The 16,628-nt window shown below is 30.1% G+C and overlaps 1 protein-coding gene across 3 annotated transcripts in view; it reads right to left on the bottom strand.

The window, feature by feature from the left end:
• Gapvd1 (GTPase activating protein and VPS9 domains 1) overlaps window positions 1-16,628 on the bottom strand; it is a 171,107-nt gene that overhangs the window by 110,533 nt on the left and 43,946 nt on the right. For all 3 annotated transcript variants that reach the window (XM_075370371.1, XM_075370370.1, XM_075370369.1), the window contains exons 4-5: window positions 8,077-8,309; window positions 1,092-1,259 (exon numbers count right to left, since the gene is read on the bottom strand). In XM_075370371.1, coding sequence (XP_075226486.1) covers window positions 1,092-1,259; window positions 8,077-8,309 — 401 coding nt within the window. The remainder of the gene's footprint in view (window positions 1-1,091; window positions 1,260-8,076; window positions 8,310-16,628) is intronic.

Below are 16,628 nucleotides of genomic sequence, written 5' to 3' on the forward strand. Positions count from 1 at the left end.
GAATTTATGGAAATCATGAATGCGTACTTAAATTTATTAAAATATATTCAGGATTAAAATAGTTCACAAAGACTAAGTTCTCACTCTGAATCCTTTAAGAGCAACCTCAAGTAACTGTTTGCATATCGTTTGGAGAGAACTAAGTGTCTATCTATCACTTTCTATCGTATCTGCTTTCCACAATAAAATTACGTATAAATAAATCAAGTTCTAATATTTACCCAGAACAAACTTTTCTACTACTCAAGGTGAAAAAGCAACATTTAACAATTTATACCTTAATGAAAAATAGATAATAATATTATCTATTACATTAATAACTTTAAAAATTAATTTATTTTTGTTCTGACAATAGGAAATAAGTTACGACATTTTATTTAAAAACTATTTTTTTTTTCAAATATATTTAATTCAAAAATAAAAAAGTTTTTTATACAAGATACAGTGCTGAAAAGCAGTGATATAATAGATTTAACTGCTATGAGAAACAAAACTGGGTTAATTATGTTTAAAGAAAAAAAATATGTTACTAATGTGAAAAAAGATAATCTGGTGAAATTTTGTTTGATAATAAATCATTTTTCAGGAAATAATTAACAAAAGTTTAATGGATTCAATTTATCAACAATGTAAAACCTACATGTGACAAATAACTAATGTAATATTTAATAAAACAAATAATAATTTAGTTTGTTTATTAGCAATAAATTTATGGAGTTAGAGGATGATTTTTACACATTTTCTTTATTTATATAATTTTTTTATGAAATTTTACTGAACAATGAAAGGTGTCCAAACTTGATTTTGTTTAAATTCATGCAAAAAAGTTGAATGAGGTTTTAAATATAACCCTGAATATTTTGAGTTATATAAGATACAAGTAATAATTCCAAAAAAAAGAAAAGAAATTAGAAACGCCTGCAATAAAGTTAAACATTTATATAACATTTTTATTTTCTTAGCTTGAAATGGAATCATAAAAATTGCTCATACAACATATATGACACTTTATGAGATTACAAAACATCTGTGTTTAAGTCAATAATTAGACTACCCACATCCAACTGAATAACTAATTAAACAGTTATTACCTGATTGGTGCTTTATCTGGATCAATATCTAGAAATTTTTCATCTTCCATAAGCAATTGCATTATAGGTCCATGTAATGCAGCAGTTAAAAATAATTTAGCTGAGAACAAACCTTCATGAAACACAGAATATAAACGAGAGAATGCACAAGAACCATGTCTCAACAATCTGAAAGTATAAAATATACTACATGAATAGCAATATAAAGATAACAACTTAACATCAAATGTCATTGAAATCATATTTCGAATAACATTGTATTTTTTAAATGAAGAAAAAAATAAACTTGCAAAATAACAAAAAAAGTTTCAAAAGTGCATTGTACTACTGTAGCATGATCAGCAGTTAGTGGAATATTTTAACACAAAAATTTTTCATTTTATTTTACACCACTAGTGTAAAATGATTCATTGCTATATCTTTTTCTTTCTGTTATAAACTATATTTACTATAATTAAAAAAAAAAAACTATGTTTATAATAATTAAAAATAGTGATTATAAAATAGTGTTTGTAGTGATTAAACATAGTGATCCTTTAAACATACTTTTTAGAGGCTTTTATCATCAAAATAATGTTTAAAACAACATGAAAATTGACGAAGATAAAAATATTTTTATCTATTTTCAAATTGGTATGATACATTTCTCTTTTTTCTGTTTAGTTTCCAGAATCACCATAACGTAATACTTCAAATAATGAATGAGGATGATATGCATGGTTTTTTTTTGGTTTTTCTGGGAAAAAACACTTTTGTTATTGTTGCCCAGCACGATGTATTTGTTGTAAAAAATAAATGTTAAAGAATGAACAATTATAAACTAAAAACCCAGCAACGCAAAATTACATGTTCAAAGTAAATAGCCTGTAAAATAAACTAAAAGCGAAATAAAACATAAAGGTATATCACATTATAAATCTCAATTAAAATAATAATTTTACCATCTGCTTTACGGTAAAAGGCATGAATAGTTGAAACACATTACAGTAATTTAAATATTTGAATATAAACGGATGGCCCTAAGAGATCATAAAACATAAGATAACATTTCATTATTCCCTAGAATAGTCTGCATGTTAGCCTCTTGTTTAAACTTTCCACACAATGCCGCAAAACAGATACAACCACAAGGATGTGGTGCACTGTTAGTTGGCAATCACGGCGAGCACAAACTGGCACATCTGTTTGAGTCAGATAACCGTGAGTGACCCTAGTGTGCCCTATTCGCAAATGGCAGATAATAACCTCCTCTAGACAGTTATTTCTCCATGAGGAGCTGCACAGTGACACAGTTTCTTAATTAGGCGAAGTTTATTGTTCATGGTAGCATTCCATTCACTATGCCACTCATCATGAACTATTCTCTTTAGAAAACCGATAAGATTGTTAGAAGCGACATGAATAGTGAAAGGATGGAAACACGCCTCCTTTGCCACACCATCATTACCTGAAATTCCAATATGGCTGGAGATCCAGCAGAAGCTCACAGTTGTATTAAAGTGATTCATTTGCAAAATAACATACTGAATTTCACAAACAGAGGGTGTTTGGAGTACATGTCACTAATCGCCTGTAATGTAATTACATCGCTTTTCCAAAGGGATGGCTCACCACTTTTCACCAGTAGACTTACCACATGGCTTGAAAGAAATGCACCTATAGCAGGACTGATGATCGAATGATGGGCTGCATCTAGCATTCTAAGAGCGATGGATCGAGCAGAAGAATATACCACGCAGCTACAGTCCAAGAGGGAACAGACTGAAGCTTGGTAGAAGCACAACACGCATACTTTATCAGCTCTCCAATGAGTATTACACAAAACTCTCAGCAGTTCTAACATTTTTAAACATTTTATCCTCATCCTGACCCCCATACGAGAAGACACCCTCCATATGGAAGTTTTGGTCGCCACATCACCCCTTCCATACCTAGCCATTTAGGCTTTACTGGAAGTCATCTTCAGAACCCTGGCCAAAGGCATCATTCAGCCTTGTTCTTGCCTCATTCGGGATGCCACCAATGTGAATACCACATGTGATATTCCTATCGGTGTACTACTAGGAAATGAACTTGTTAAAATAAAACACATCTATGTTGAGTCTTTAATAAGGCTGAGTGAGATGAAAGATCTGAAATTAAAAATGCAACTACCTTTAAATATGTTGCCTACATCAGTCGTCGGTCAAACCACATTCCTAAAAATCTAACCTGTGTGTATGCTTCAACTGGTTCACCGTGTAAAAACAGTTGAGTGTCAATATCTTCTCTGATGAGTGAAATCTTCTCTGATTTTGTTTTCTCTGGAGAAATCACGAATTCAGTCTTTTTTCACCACGATTCTAAACTGGTTATTGTATTTTGGAGCAGCCTATCATTAGATGTTATGGTAAATTGAAAAATCATCAAGAAATAAAGAACACATAACAGTATTAACACACCATTTGCACTACTACTTATACCTACATCAAATAAGCTAACACTTAGGACACTTCCCTGTGGTATTCCATTTTCTAATGTAAAACTTTTGGATATCATTTTTCCAACTTGAACTTGAAAGGACTGACTACTGAGGAAACCCTGATAAATGCAAGGAAATTTCCTTCTATTCCCCATTCCTGCAGTGCATTTAGGATTCCTCCCCTTCAAGCTGTGTTGTATTGTATGCCTTTTGTATATCAAAAAATAACACAACCAGGTGTTGGTGAAGTAGGAAGGTGTTTTGAATAACAGATTCTAAGGCAACTTCATGATCAATAGCTGATCTCTATCCTGGCAAAAAATGCATTGTTCAGGGGCAATTAGGACATTTTTCTCCAGGTACCACACTAGACGATGGTTTATCATACGTTTCATCAATTTGCACAAGGTACTGATCAAGGATATAGGCCAACAACTTAAAGGATATAATTTATCTTTCTTTACCAGGCTTCAGTTCAAGGATCACCAATGCTTCTCACCAAGAATCTGATCAGAAAGAATCTGATGAACTAATTTTTGTTCTTCAAAAGGAAAAGGGATGTTTAATTCATTTTGCAAATCTCCAACAATAAAAGGCACACCTTTTACCTGCAACTTATACCTCATAAACTCAGGACAGTAGGATGATGTTTGTGAAACTGACCCAAAAGAGTAACCAAATGTGTTCGTCACATCAAATAGCACAGTAACAAAGATGCCGTTGCTTTCTAGTCCAATCGGCATTAGTGAATGTTCTGATCCACATATGGCCTGTACCTTTCTCTAAACAACCAATGATGGAAGTATAGACATAGTTAGCCATGATTTCCACATGAGTTATAATCTTAAACAGCAGATCTATTTTAAAATAAACCTTACATAACTAAAACATTTTAAATTATAAACTTTATACATCTGCTATAATAACTACTATACAGTGAAATCTCCTTATTCATGATTTCATTATTTGCAGTGCAATATTTTGATGTATTTTCTATTTTGCAGCTAAAATTATCCATATTCGCATACATTATATTATGTAGTGACATTAAAAAATTAAAATATCACACATTAAAAAAATAATAATTTAATGTAGTATGAATGTACACTGTGATAGTACACATACTGTACTGCACAGTACACTATTTGCTTTTATATAAGAGAAATTTCTGTATCATATTTGCCTTTCAGTGACAGACAGGATACGAGTTACCCATTGTCAACATTGCACATGTAGTTTCAGATTATGGCAGTTCAGTACGTACTGTAAAGTAATTCAGTTGAGCAGAAGTATCGATCGTATAACGGTTATTATTGTGTGCGTGTTGTAAATAAGTAGGAAATGTTTTTATTCAATACAATATTGTTAATCTTTCAAAGTGTGATTGTTAATCTATTTTACTGTACGTACAGAATAGTAGGCCTACTTTGTATTTTTGCTTGGTTTTTGTTTTTAAACTTTACTAAATCTATCATTTAATTTAAATTATTTTTTTATAATATAAAGGGATTGAGTTACTGTAAAAATGTCTTCCACCAGTAGCAATGAAAAAAAAGGGTAAAAAAAGTTATGCTGTTGTATAAAAAGTTGAATTCCTGGATAGGCTTAAAGAAGGTGAATCAGTAGCTTCTGTTGCTCAAAGGTTTGAAATAAATGAATCAACCATTCGTTACATTAAGAAATCTGAACAGCAAATTAGGATCTCAGTTTCCACTTCATCACCTCAGTGTTAAAACAGTTAGGGATCCTGCTATTGAGAAGATGGAAACTGCACTAAGTATTTGGTTTGAAGATTAGAATCAAAAACAGATTCCAATAGGTGGACCTATTATTTGTGAAAAAGCTAAGAGACTGACGATCATTTTAACCAAGGGCCAAGCAAAAATCATTCTTTTACTCCGATCCAAGCTTCAGAAGGCTGGTTTAATAAATTTAAAGTCAGGCAATCTTTACACGATGTAAAAATTGTAGTGGAAGCTGCATAAGTAGATAAAGTAGCCACAGAAATTTACCCAGAAAATTTTTAAAAATTGTTGAGGATAACAAATACAAGACAGAGTAGATTTTTAACACAGATGAGCAGGCTTGAAAACGAATGCCCGATAGGACCTTCATCTCAAAAAATGAACGATCAGCACCAGGGTTCTACCAAAAGACAGAGTAAAATTTTTCTTTGTAAAAATGCAATTGATGATAGTTTAATTAAACCGCTAATGATTTATAGGTCCCAAAACCCGCACGTGTTGAAAAATAAAAATAAGATGCTGTTGCCAGTTTTTTTGGCAATTCAATAAAAAAGCGTGGATTACAGCTTCACTTTTCATGGACTGGTTTAACAACCATTTTGTACCTGATGTTGAAAAATATCTAAAATCAAAAAACCTAAATTTTAAGGCTCTTTTAGTCTAAGACAATGCTCCTAGTCATCCACAGGAAATCCAAAAAAGATCATCCCAAAATAAAAGTAGTTTCTCTATCCCCAAACAATATCGCTTTATTGCAATCAATGGATCAGGGAATTATTCAACTCTTTAAATTATATTACATCAGAAGAATTTCTGAGCTGAATGTTACAACATGTTGGAAGAAATTTAATGTGGCTGACATCATTATATGCATGAAGTCTTCATTAGATGGACTGAAACAGTCAACTCTGGCATCTTGCTGGAAGAAGCTGCTTCAAACAGATATGCTGGAAAGTACTGGTGACATCAAGACCCCAGGAAATATCGCCAAAAGCATGAAAGTAATAGCTCGTTCAATAGGGAAAAATGAGGTCAATAAAGTGGATGAGACAGATATTAAAAATCTTGTAAACACACGAGAACTTAATGAACAAGATCTGGAAGATTAAATGGTGCAGGCATAGTATGAAGGTGAAGAGGTAGAAGAAACAATCCCTGGAAAACAGTTTATATCAAAACACTTACCAAATACATTAAACTATCCCATGATCTTACCCAGATTTTTATAGATGCTGCATCATCTTTGAATAGAAGCTTAATCTTTAAGCACAAAAATTGAAGATGCCATGCAAGAATACACAGAACTACACACGGATTTAAAAACAAGAGCGAGACCAGGAAAAATTACAAATTTGTTTACATGTAATCCAAAATACTGTAGGTTAGTTTTTTAAATTTCCTTTTTACAGTAATTTTGGTTTTAGAGTAGATAGTATTGTTGTGCTGTCTTCATGACTTTTTAAGGTGATTATCAAGTATGACATGTAATACCATTTTCTAATGCAACACATACTAAACGTACTGTTGTGAGTTTTTAAATCAAACAATTCAGTAAGTGCTTACAAGTAAATTCGGAAATATAATGTATTTTGTTAAATATTTTTTTGTGTAGTGTACCTATGTACTGTACTAAACCAGTGCTTATAATTAATGTTGCTGTCTGTATTTCATCAATAACATCGCCCAAGTAAGTACATGTGATTTTTTTTTCATTTTACATAGAACCTAACCATTCTTCCTTAAATAAGTATTAGTTCCATTCTATAATTGTGGTTTTCTGTATTTGCAGCATTTTTGCAGTCTCTAGCCCCAGGAATAAGATAATTTCACTATACAATATTGATAGTAATACTAATTACAAATAATTTAATCAACAATAGCTTACAAAACTACCAGCCTAACCTGTTTTTCCCAAAATAGTCATTTTCAAAAATGTTTCTTACTTCAATCACTATTACCCAGCAGATTTAAGCACATGACACAATAACTTAAAATAATCTTAATCAATATGTTACAGATAGCACTGGCCATTAGAATGCTGCTCTTAGCTCTGGTTTCACAAACTTAAACCTTAATCCAGATAAATAAGGCAGTATGATTCCAACAGACTAAATAAATAAAGGTTTTAATTTAAACCTAATTAAACTATCAGTAGGTTTCTATCAAAATCTACGTGTTAAACGTATTTTGCCAAAATCTTTGATGGTGTGTATCATGGTGACAACACTGAACATGTTTTTTTTCAAATATAATAAACTCCATCTCATAACACCCACTTATAACTCAACTAATTAAAAGAGTCATAATTTTACACATAAAAAAAAATATCAAAATCTTAGATTTAATCTATTCTCATCTTTCTGAAAGCTGTACAATCACATTCAAAAGTACTTTAATAAATATCTTGAGCAGGATGACAATCTGCATTTTCTGCCATTAATTTATTTCTTCTAACTATTTTTGTAGTCATATCCAAACTAGGAAATTATCAATAATTTTCATCAACTGTTTGTCTCGTGTTAGATGAATTTTGATCATAAAGTTTTCTTTAATTATACATGGAATTGTTTACTTTATTTGCCAATATTTTCTACTTTTTATATTTTTTAAGTTAATTAAATTCTAATAACTGATGTTGCTTTTTTAAGAAATTTAAAAATATAAAAAATTTGGTACAAAAAAGTACAAAAATTTGGTTAATTAAAAATATTAATTTACTTGATGAATTAACTTGTTTAATGAAACGTAATACTTAATCAATAAAAAAAAGAAAAAATACCTTCTAGGATTATCAGATGTGCAAAGCTGTAACTCTGTAAGTGTTTTAAGTAATCTTAAGACAAGTAATTTATCCTCTGGTAAAAGACAACTACCATATAATCCAGCAACTAATGAATGAATTATAGAAGGCATAGCTTCAGGCATTATACGATCACCAGCAGCTAAACAACTAGCTAACAATTCTGGTGCTGAACGCAAATTGTGCAAAAACTGCCCATACATGGTAGAATCCTATAAAAATAAAAAATAAAACAATTTAGGCAATCATTTTCTATAATTAATTATGAAATACATTTTCTTAGGATTAACAACAACTTACTTTTCTCAGAACATGAATATGGAACTGTCAAAGGATAAAAAGAATTACATCCATAAATATAAGACTGAAATAAAAGTTTAACTGAGTTCTTTATTCTGCATTCTGAACATCATAACTAGTTGAACACATAGTACTTTTTTTTTATTATTCTATAGAATAATTCAGTAAACAGAAATTTGTCAGAGTTCAACTCTCATCACATAATACTTCACAACAACTTCTAAATTAAATAACAAAAATGGTGAAGAACCTAAGTGTGAGTTTATGATATGGTTATTGTAAACACATCCCTTCACAGGAAAACTACAACTACAAAACGAAACAAAAGGCACTTTTATAAATTATGAAATAACAACACAAACTGATTGAGAAAAGACAATCTAATCTAATGGCCTGTACTAAAAATATAAATCACAATTTACAAATAATAGATGTACATAAATAAAACTTTGTGAAAATTCAAATAATTCATCAACATACTGATTACTGTGCCAATTAACCTCAAATAACAACAAATCAACCACTGAAAACGGTAACAGAAAACTTAAAAAAGCTAATACCAAAAGTCAACTTTCACGGGATCCCACATCGTAAGTCAGTACACAATTCCAAAATTACATCAAACAAAAACACAAATAAATAAAAACTTAAAAATTTATTAAACATAAACCCTAATAACCACAAAACTTGAACAACATAACTTAATGCCAACTGGAATGATAATAAATTTAAAATGTCACACAACAACAGTAATGCTGTAAGATCAGCATTCCAATCGTGACGTTAGTGACACCTACATTCTAAACTAATTTCATGTTCTTGTAGCATTGCTAGTGCCCCACATTCTAAATAGCACAGACTTTCCAAGTGATCTTCATGGTCTTAAAGTGTCCTTTGGCACGATAATGCGATTTATGCTAGCATCAAAATCCCAATTGAAGTTCATGCTGTTCTGGATAGTAGCTCTCAACTGCACTTTGTAATTGGTAATGAATATCCAATCTTGCCCACTTGACTTCTTTATCTTCATTTGCTTTCTGTTCTTGGGGTTTTTTCACTTTCTCTAACTGTCTCTTTTGCTTAGTTGCTCTCTCTTCATCGTTGTAGAATTTTCTTTGTTTTCTTTTCTACATGCTTCCCAAAATTCAGTGTTTTTCAACTCTTCTTTTAAAATAATTTCTGAGGAATAATATTATTCTATTTTTTATTTCCTCAAAAGAACTAAGTTGTTTGAACTCACATTTGAACAAATTAGATTCTCTTAGTTATAAAACCTCCTCGTAGCATTAACTGTTTTTTTCATTGTATAAGTATTTAAACTGACAAGTAAGTTTTTACTTTTAGTTGTTTTAATTCTTTAGTAAACAAAAAAATTTTTATATACAGTTTTATATTATAACTTGGATAATAAGTTTTAATTATTATAAATTATACCACTTATTTATAACCAAATCAGATGATTAGTGTATATAAATTTTAGAAGGTAAATTTACATTAGTTATACTAAAATCTGCTCCAACAGCCACCTGATATATTCATACTCAATTGACGGTGAAAATCAATTGAATAAATAGCATCTTATCAATTCAGTTCCCTTCCTCAAGATGTTCCTCATACATTATAAAATAGAAATTAACAATGGAATATTGTATTGTCACCCAATTTATATCAATGTGTAAAATTTCACCACTGTATGACATCAGGAAATGAGTTTAATTAAGGTTGCAATTTCTGAGGACACAGTGAAACCACTCTGTTAAAGGAAAGCATGTAAAAAGAAAATAAATTTAAGATGAAAAATACTGATTAAAAAAATCACTATTATTAATAGATTTTCAGACAATAAAAGCAATCGGCAAAACCATAACACTTAATAAAAAATAAACACAATTTTTAAAAAATTATTCACTACATAAATTTAAAAATTACATTATAAATACATGTAAATATTTAAATAAAAATTCACAACTGACTTCATATAAAATGAAAGAAAACTCCCAATAACACTAATCTAAATATTATGTAAATTGACATCTAAAAGTTGATTAATTATAAATACGAATGCTACAATAACTAAATAGCTATCAATATGAATTAAATCATCAAAATCCTAGAAACAGATTATCAGAATAAGTTATTAATAAAATAAAAATAAATTAATAGATATATAAAATAATAAACATAAGGACGAAATGATTCCGGAATCACAACATTAATTCTCTAATTCAACCCGGCAAACTAAAAACTCTAACAGACATAATGGACAAACAAAAAATCCTAATCGCAGAACTTCAAGAAATGAGAAACACCGATCGAGAGCCGTTTGAATCTCAGGGTTACAGAATCTACAAAGGAATCCCCGGGAAACGTGTGATGAAGAATTGCCCACAGTTCGGAACAGGATTTGCAATCAATCTTAAAATAATTGACTCAGTCGTAGAATTTAAGTCTTACTCCCCCAGGATTTCAACCTTAACCCTAAAATCAGTCAATAAATTCTACACCATAATAAATGTCCATGCTCCCACAAAAAAAATAGAGAAGAGATGGACAAATTCTGGGAACTTCTTGACCAAACTGCAAACAACATAAATAAGACCTACACCAAGATTTTAATAGGGGACTTTAATGCCCAACTTGGTAAAGAACGAAGATATCGTGATATTATCGGAAAATGGCCTGCCCAGAAGAAAACTAACAAGAACGGCCAAAGACTTGTCGAATTTTGCAGAAACCATAATATGATCTCAAAATCCACCTATTTTATGAGAAAACCAAACAAATTGAAGACTTGGAAACACCCAGATTGGAAAAAAGGGGAATGGCAACTCAATCATGTTTGCATGGACCGGAATTATCACAAGGAGATTTATAATGTAAAAGTTTTGAGAGGAACAGATACTGGATCGGACCATTACTTAATTAAAGTTAAAATAAAATTCACCCCGCATAAAAAGAGAAAATCCCAACCTAAAAACAAAAGAGCTTATGATCCACATAAATTAATAAACAATGCCATCTTTGAAGAAACAACAAAAAAAATCAAATTAACTAATAATTTAAAAGAACTGACATCCCAACTGAAAGAAATAGCTGAAGAACTAGCCCCTATAAACCCAAGAAAAAAACACCAATGGTGGAATGAAGAATGTGACAAAGCATTCAAAGACCGACACCGGGCTTGGATCAACCACCAAACCCAGAAAACTGAAGAATCTAACCATGAATTCATCAAACAAAGGAAAATAACTCAGAAAATTATAAGAGGATCCAAACGACAAGCCCAAAAAAACTTGATTCAGCAAATAGAAGAAAGTTCCAAGAAAACTAACTCCCGAGACTATTATAAAATTTTTGGTCAGGCTCTTCAAAGATATGAACCACCCACCCTTATGCTGAGAGGAAAAAAAAGGAAATATGGCCCACACCAACAAAGAAAATGCTGAAATTTTGGCAGAAACCTTCAATAGACTCCTCAACTGTGACGACTCCTCAGAGCTTTTTGAGATTGACACTGAAACTCCAGTTAAAACTTCGCCGGTAAATATCAACCCGCCAACAATTCAAGAAGTTCTCGCAGCCTTAAATGAAATAAAAAACTACAAAGCAAGTGGAGAAGACCAGCTTTTCGCAGAACTCTGGAAACACTCATCAGTTTATTTAGTCAAAACTTCCCTACATCTATGCCTCGTGAAAATATGGAACGAAGAAAAACTTCCAGAACACTGGACCACAGCCCTCATTCATCCATTACATAAAAAAGGGGATAAAACTAATCCGGAAAACTACAGAGGCATATCTCTCCTGGATTGCACATACAAAATCCTGTCGAGAATCATATACAACCGATGCAAAGACCAACTTGAACTGGAACTTGGGGAATACCAAGGGGGATTTAGGCCATGGAGAGGTTGCCTGGAGCAAAAAATATCCCTAAAACTTATGATGGACTTATACAAAAGACGGAAAAAACAACCAATAATCACCTTCGTCGATTTTAAAAGGACCTATGATTGTATACATCGACCATCCATGCTGAATATTCTGAGAAACCTGGGCCTTCACCCTAAACTCGTAAACATGATAAAATTAACTTTAACCAATACCCAGTCCAGAGTGAAATTCAGAGGTGAACTCTCTCAACCCTTCTACATAAAAACTGGATTGAGGCAAGGAGATGGCCTCTCAACACTCCTTTTTAACTGCGCCCTCGAATTTGTCATGAGAAAATGGTATGAAATAAATCCCAAAAATATAAAAATGGGTACTAAGAAAAACTCCATCACACTAAATTGCCTAGGATTTGCAGATGACCTCGCTCTTTTAGCAAATAATATTCAAGAAGCCAAAACACAAATCATGAGCCTTCAAATCCTAGCACAAAAGATAGGGCTTCATATCTCATTGGAAAAAATTGAACTGATGGCTATAGATCCTCTGGTAATAGAGCACATTACGGTAAACAATCAGAAAATTAAAATAGTAAAACAATTTAAATATCTAGGGGAAATAATAACTTATAATTTAAATGAAAAAGTGACATGGCAAAACAGGACAAATAAAATGATTAAATCCCAAAAATTAACTTGGTCAACATATAACAAAAAATGCCTTTCTGCTAAAACAAAACTTAAACATTATAAAACTGTAGTACAGCCAGAAGTCACCTACGGAAGCGAGACCCTTTTCAAAATCACTCAGAAAAACCGAATTGAAAAAATTCTGAAAATAGAGAGGAGAATTGTCAGAACGTGTATCAATAAAAAATACCAAAAAGAAGGCCAATGGTGGATTGTGCCAAATGAGGTGGTGTATCGAGAAATAGAGCCTGTTACTGATACTATGTGGAAAAAAAGAATCTCTTTCTTTGGTCATCTCATAAGGACACCGGAAACAAGACTGTCAAGAAATATCATTGAAAAGCTCTGGTTCCAAAAGCTAGAAGTAGGATGGATCAAAGAAATTAGAGAAGATATGAAAGAATTGGGAATTTCCCTGACCGCCCTACAGAATAAAACTGGAAAAATTACAAAGCTAAAAGACAAAAGCATTAGATTTAAACAAAAGACAGACAAACGACAAAATACAACGAAGAGGGTGTTTACGGATGAAGAAAAGAAAGCAAGATCTGAACGGATGAAGAAATACTGGGCAGCTCAGAAGAGTAAAATAACACGCTTTTCTCCGAAAAGATCCAACTAAAATTGACTTAAGTGGTCCCATGATGGCCATAAAAGCATAATAATAATAATAAACATAAATAGTAATAAAAATCAATAATATAAAATTCTAGAATTAACTGCAATTGAAATAACTGCAAGAGCAATCTATCCTTGATATCTTAAAAATGAATCAATGAAAATACAATATACATTGATGAAATAACTTATCAGTGCAGAATATAACTGACAAATAATTTAATCAACAATAGTTTACAAAACTACCAGCCTAACTTGTTTTTCCCAAAATCATTTTCAAAAATGTTTCTTACTTCTTACCGCTATTACCCAGCAGATTTAAGCACATGACACAATAACTTAAAACAATCTTAATCAATATGTTAGAGATAGATAGCCATTAGAATGCTGCTCTTAGCTCTGGTTCCACAAACTTAAACCTTAATCCAGATAAGTAAGGCAGCATGACTTCAACAGACTAAATAAATAAATAAATAAAGATTTTAATTAAAATCTACCTAAACTATCAATAGGTTTCTATCAGAATCTTTGTGTAAACATATTGTGCCAAAATCTTTGATGGTGTGTAACATGGTGACAACACTGAACATGTTAAATAATATGTTTTTGAAATACAATAAACTCCACCTCATAACACCCACTTATAACTCAACTAATTAAAAGAGTCATAATTTTACACATGGAATAATTATACATGGAATTGTTTATTTTATTTGGCAATATTTTCTACTTGATATATTTTTCTAAGTTAATTCAATTCTAATAATTGAAGTTGAAATATATATATATATATATATATTTTCCTTACTCATGGGTCCAATAATAAAAGTTGTTCCAACCTTATGTGCCTGTATTGAAAAATTGATATAAGTTGTTTGATATAAAAGTTTTGTATTAAGTAAATTAATGGGTGGTATAAAGCATACAATTAAATTATCTGATAAATTCTGTAGTGGAAATTTCAACTAAGTTACCACTGATTAAAAAAACATATACTATATTACTTTGTTTATTTATTTTTTTAAAAATACTTATACATAATTCATATAAATTTTCCTCAACAGTATTATTTATTTTTCGACTGAAATGAAAACTAATTATCAGCTTCACTAAATTATTTTTAAATAAATTTTAAACACCGATATCACATTAATCCAATCAAGTACAGATATAAGACAACTCTTACCTTATTTGTATATTAATAATTTTTCACATTAGTATTTTTGCAGAATCTCACATCATCAGTCATATGATATTTAGAAAATTACATATTAAACAATTAAAAGATTAAAATTGTGATCATATACAAGAGTATATGATGAGGACATACACTAATTGGATATACTCAATGTATATCTCATCTGTACTCATGACTTTTTCTTTATTATTTTGTGTATAATGGATAGCTCTATTAATCATATTTGTATATATATATATATATTTTATGAGACCAAGGATGATTTGATTTTCTATGAATTGTTACTTTTTTGGCTATAGGTTTCCTGTATACCAAAGTTACAATTTGATTATTTTTGTTAATTTAAATGCAAACATCTAGAAAATGTATTGTTCTGTTTATATCTACTTCATATAAGACAATTTTAAATCGTTATAATATGAGTTAAGTTTATGTAAAATTATGAGGTGTTCATTGTTCATAACTGGATCATAAACGACAAAAACATCGTTAACATAACAAGTCGGTAATAAAACTTTATGCGTGCAAATAATACCGTAAACTATTTTATTCTCAAAATCTTATAAGTATATCTCTGACATGATAGCTAACAAAGGAAATCCCATAGGCAATCAATTTTCTTGTGTATAACACTTGTTAAATTCAAAGTAATTTTGTTGACATTTCTTATAATAGTGATGATGTTATCAATAAATTTAGGGTCTTCATAATTATTTATTTTTTATTATACAAATTGTTTTACCAATAGGTATGCTAGGATACATTTTACTTCTTAGTGTTTTTGCCAACTGTTAAGTTTTTTATTTATTTACAAATTCATATCCATTTTTTATGTTATAAATAAAATGTAAATTCATTTTTATCCTAAAAATTCTTTCTATTATTTTGGAATGGTATAAGATGGTGCAGATGTAAAATCAATCAAAGGTCGCATTGGGATGCCGGGTTCATATATTTTTGGGAGTCCTGTTAATTATTGAGCGACCAGTTCAAAAGGGTATAATCTAGTATGGTATCTTAAATTGTTAAAATTAAAAACAGTTTGATATTTTGCTATTAGACTTTTTATTATTTTCAAAAATTTATTAGTAGGTCTTTTATTTCTTTAAACTTATTTTTGATTATATATTGTTTCATTAAAATATTACATTTTTCAGTGTACATAATAACAAGTGTATTAGTTTTACCAGATTTTAATATAATAAAATTATTTTCAATTAATTTATTCTTTAAGTTAAGAATTTTTTTAAATTAAAAAGTGGTTTCTTATTAAAATTTATACCTTTAATTCTATGGATATTGCTATTAATAATATTGCGTAACTGTTCTTTATCAGAAGGATTTATTTTGTTAGTATTTATTTCGGAATCAACTATTATGTTTTTTGATAATATTATTCTTGTTGTTATCAAATAGATTAAATTTAAAAGCATTAGCAACAACAGATTGTGCATTATCACTAAAGTTAACATTTGTCAAATTTAAAAACTCATTATTAGTGTTAGTATTTTTTTTTCTTGTGTATGAATAAAACCTGAAGCACCATTTTTATTCACAACAATATTTTTTGAAACTTGTTATCGGGCGGATTTATTTTATTATTATTATTATTACTTTTGTTGTTATTATTTCTTATCTTAATCAAATTACCAATTTTTATATGTTTAGATTCTTTCATGTTTACGATTTTCAACATTAATTTTAATAAAATTAAGTATGTACTCAGAGATCACCTGTCCTAACATTTTTAACAAATGAGGGTGTGTATTATATAATTTAATGTTTTTACAATTCCTTTTATAATAACCCTGTTTAATTTCCTGTTTTATCCTAAA

The sequence above is a fragment of the Lycorma delicatula genome, chromosome 7 (assembly GCF_047948215.1).
Source record: "Lycorma delicatula isolate Av1 chromosome 7, ASM4794821v1, whole genome shotgun sequence".
Classification (NCBI taxonomy): domain Eukaryota; kingdom Metazoa; phylum Arthropoda; class Insecta; order Hemiptera; family Fulgoridae; genus Lycorma; species Lycorma delicatula.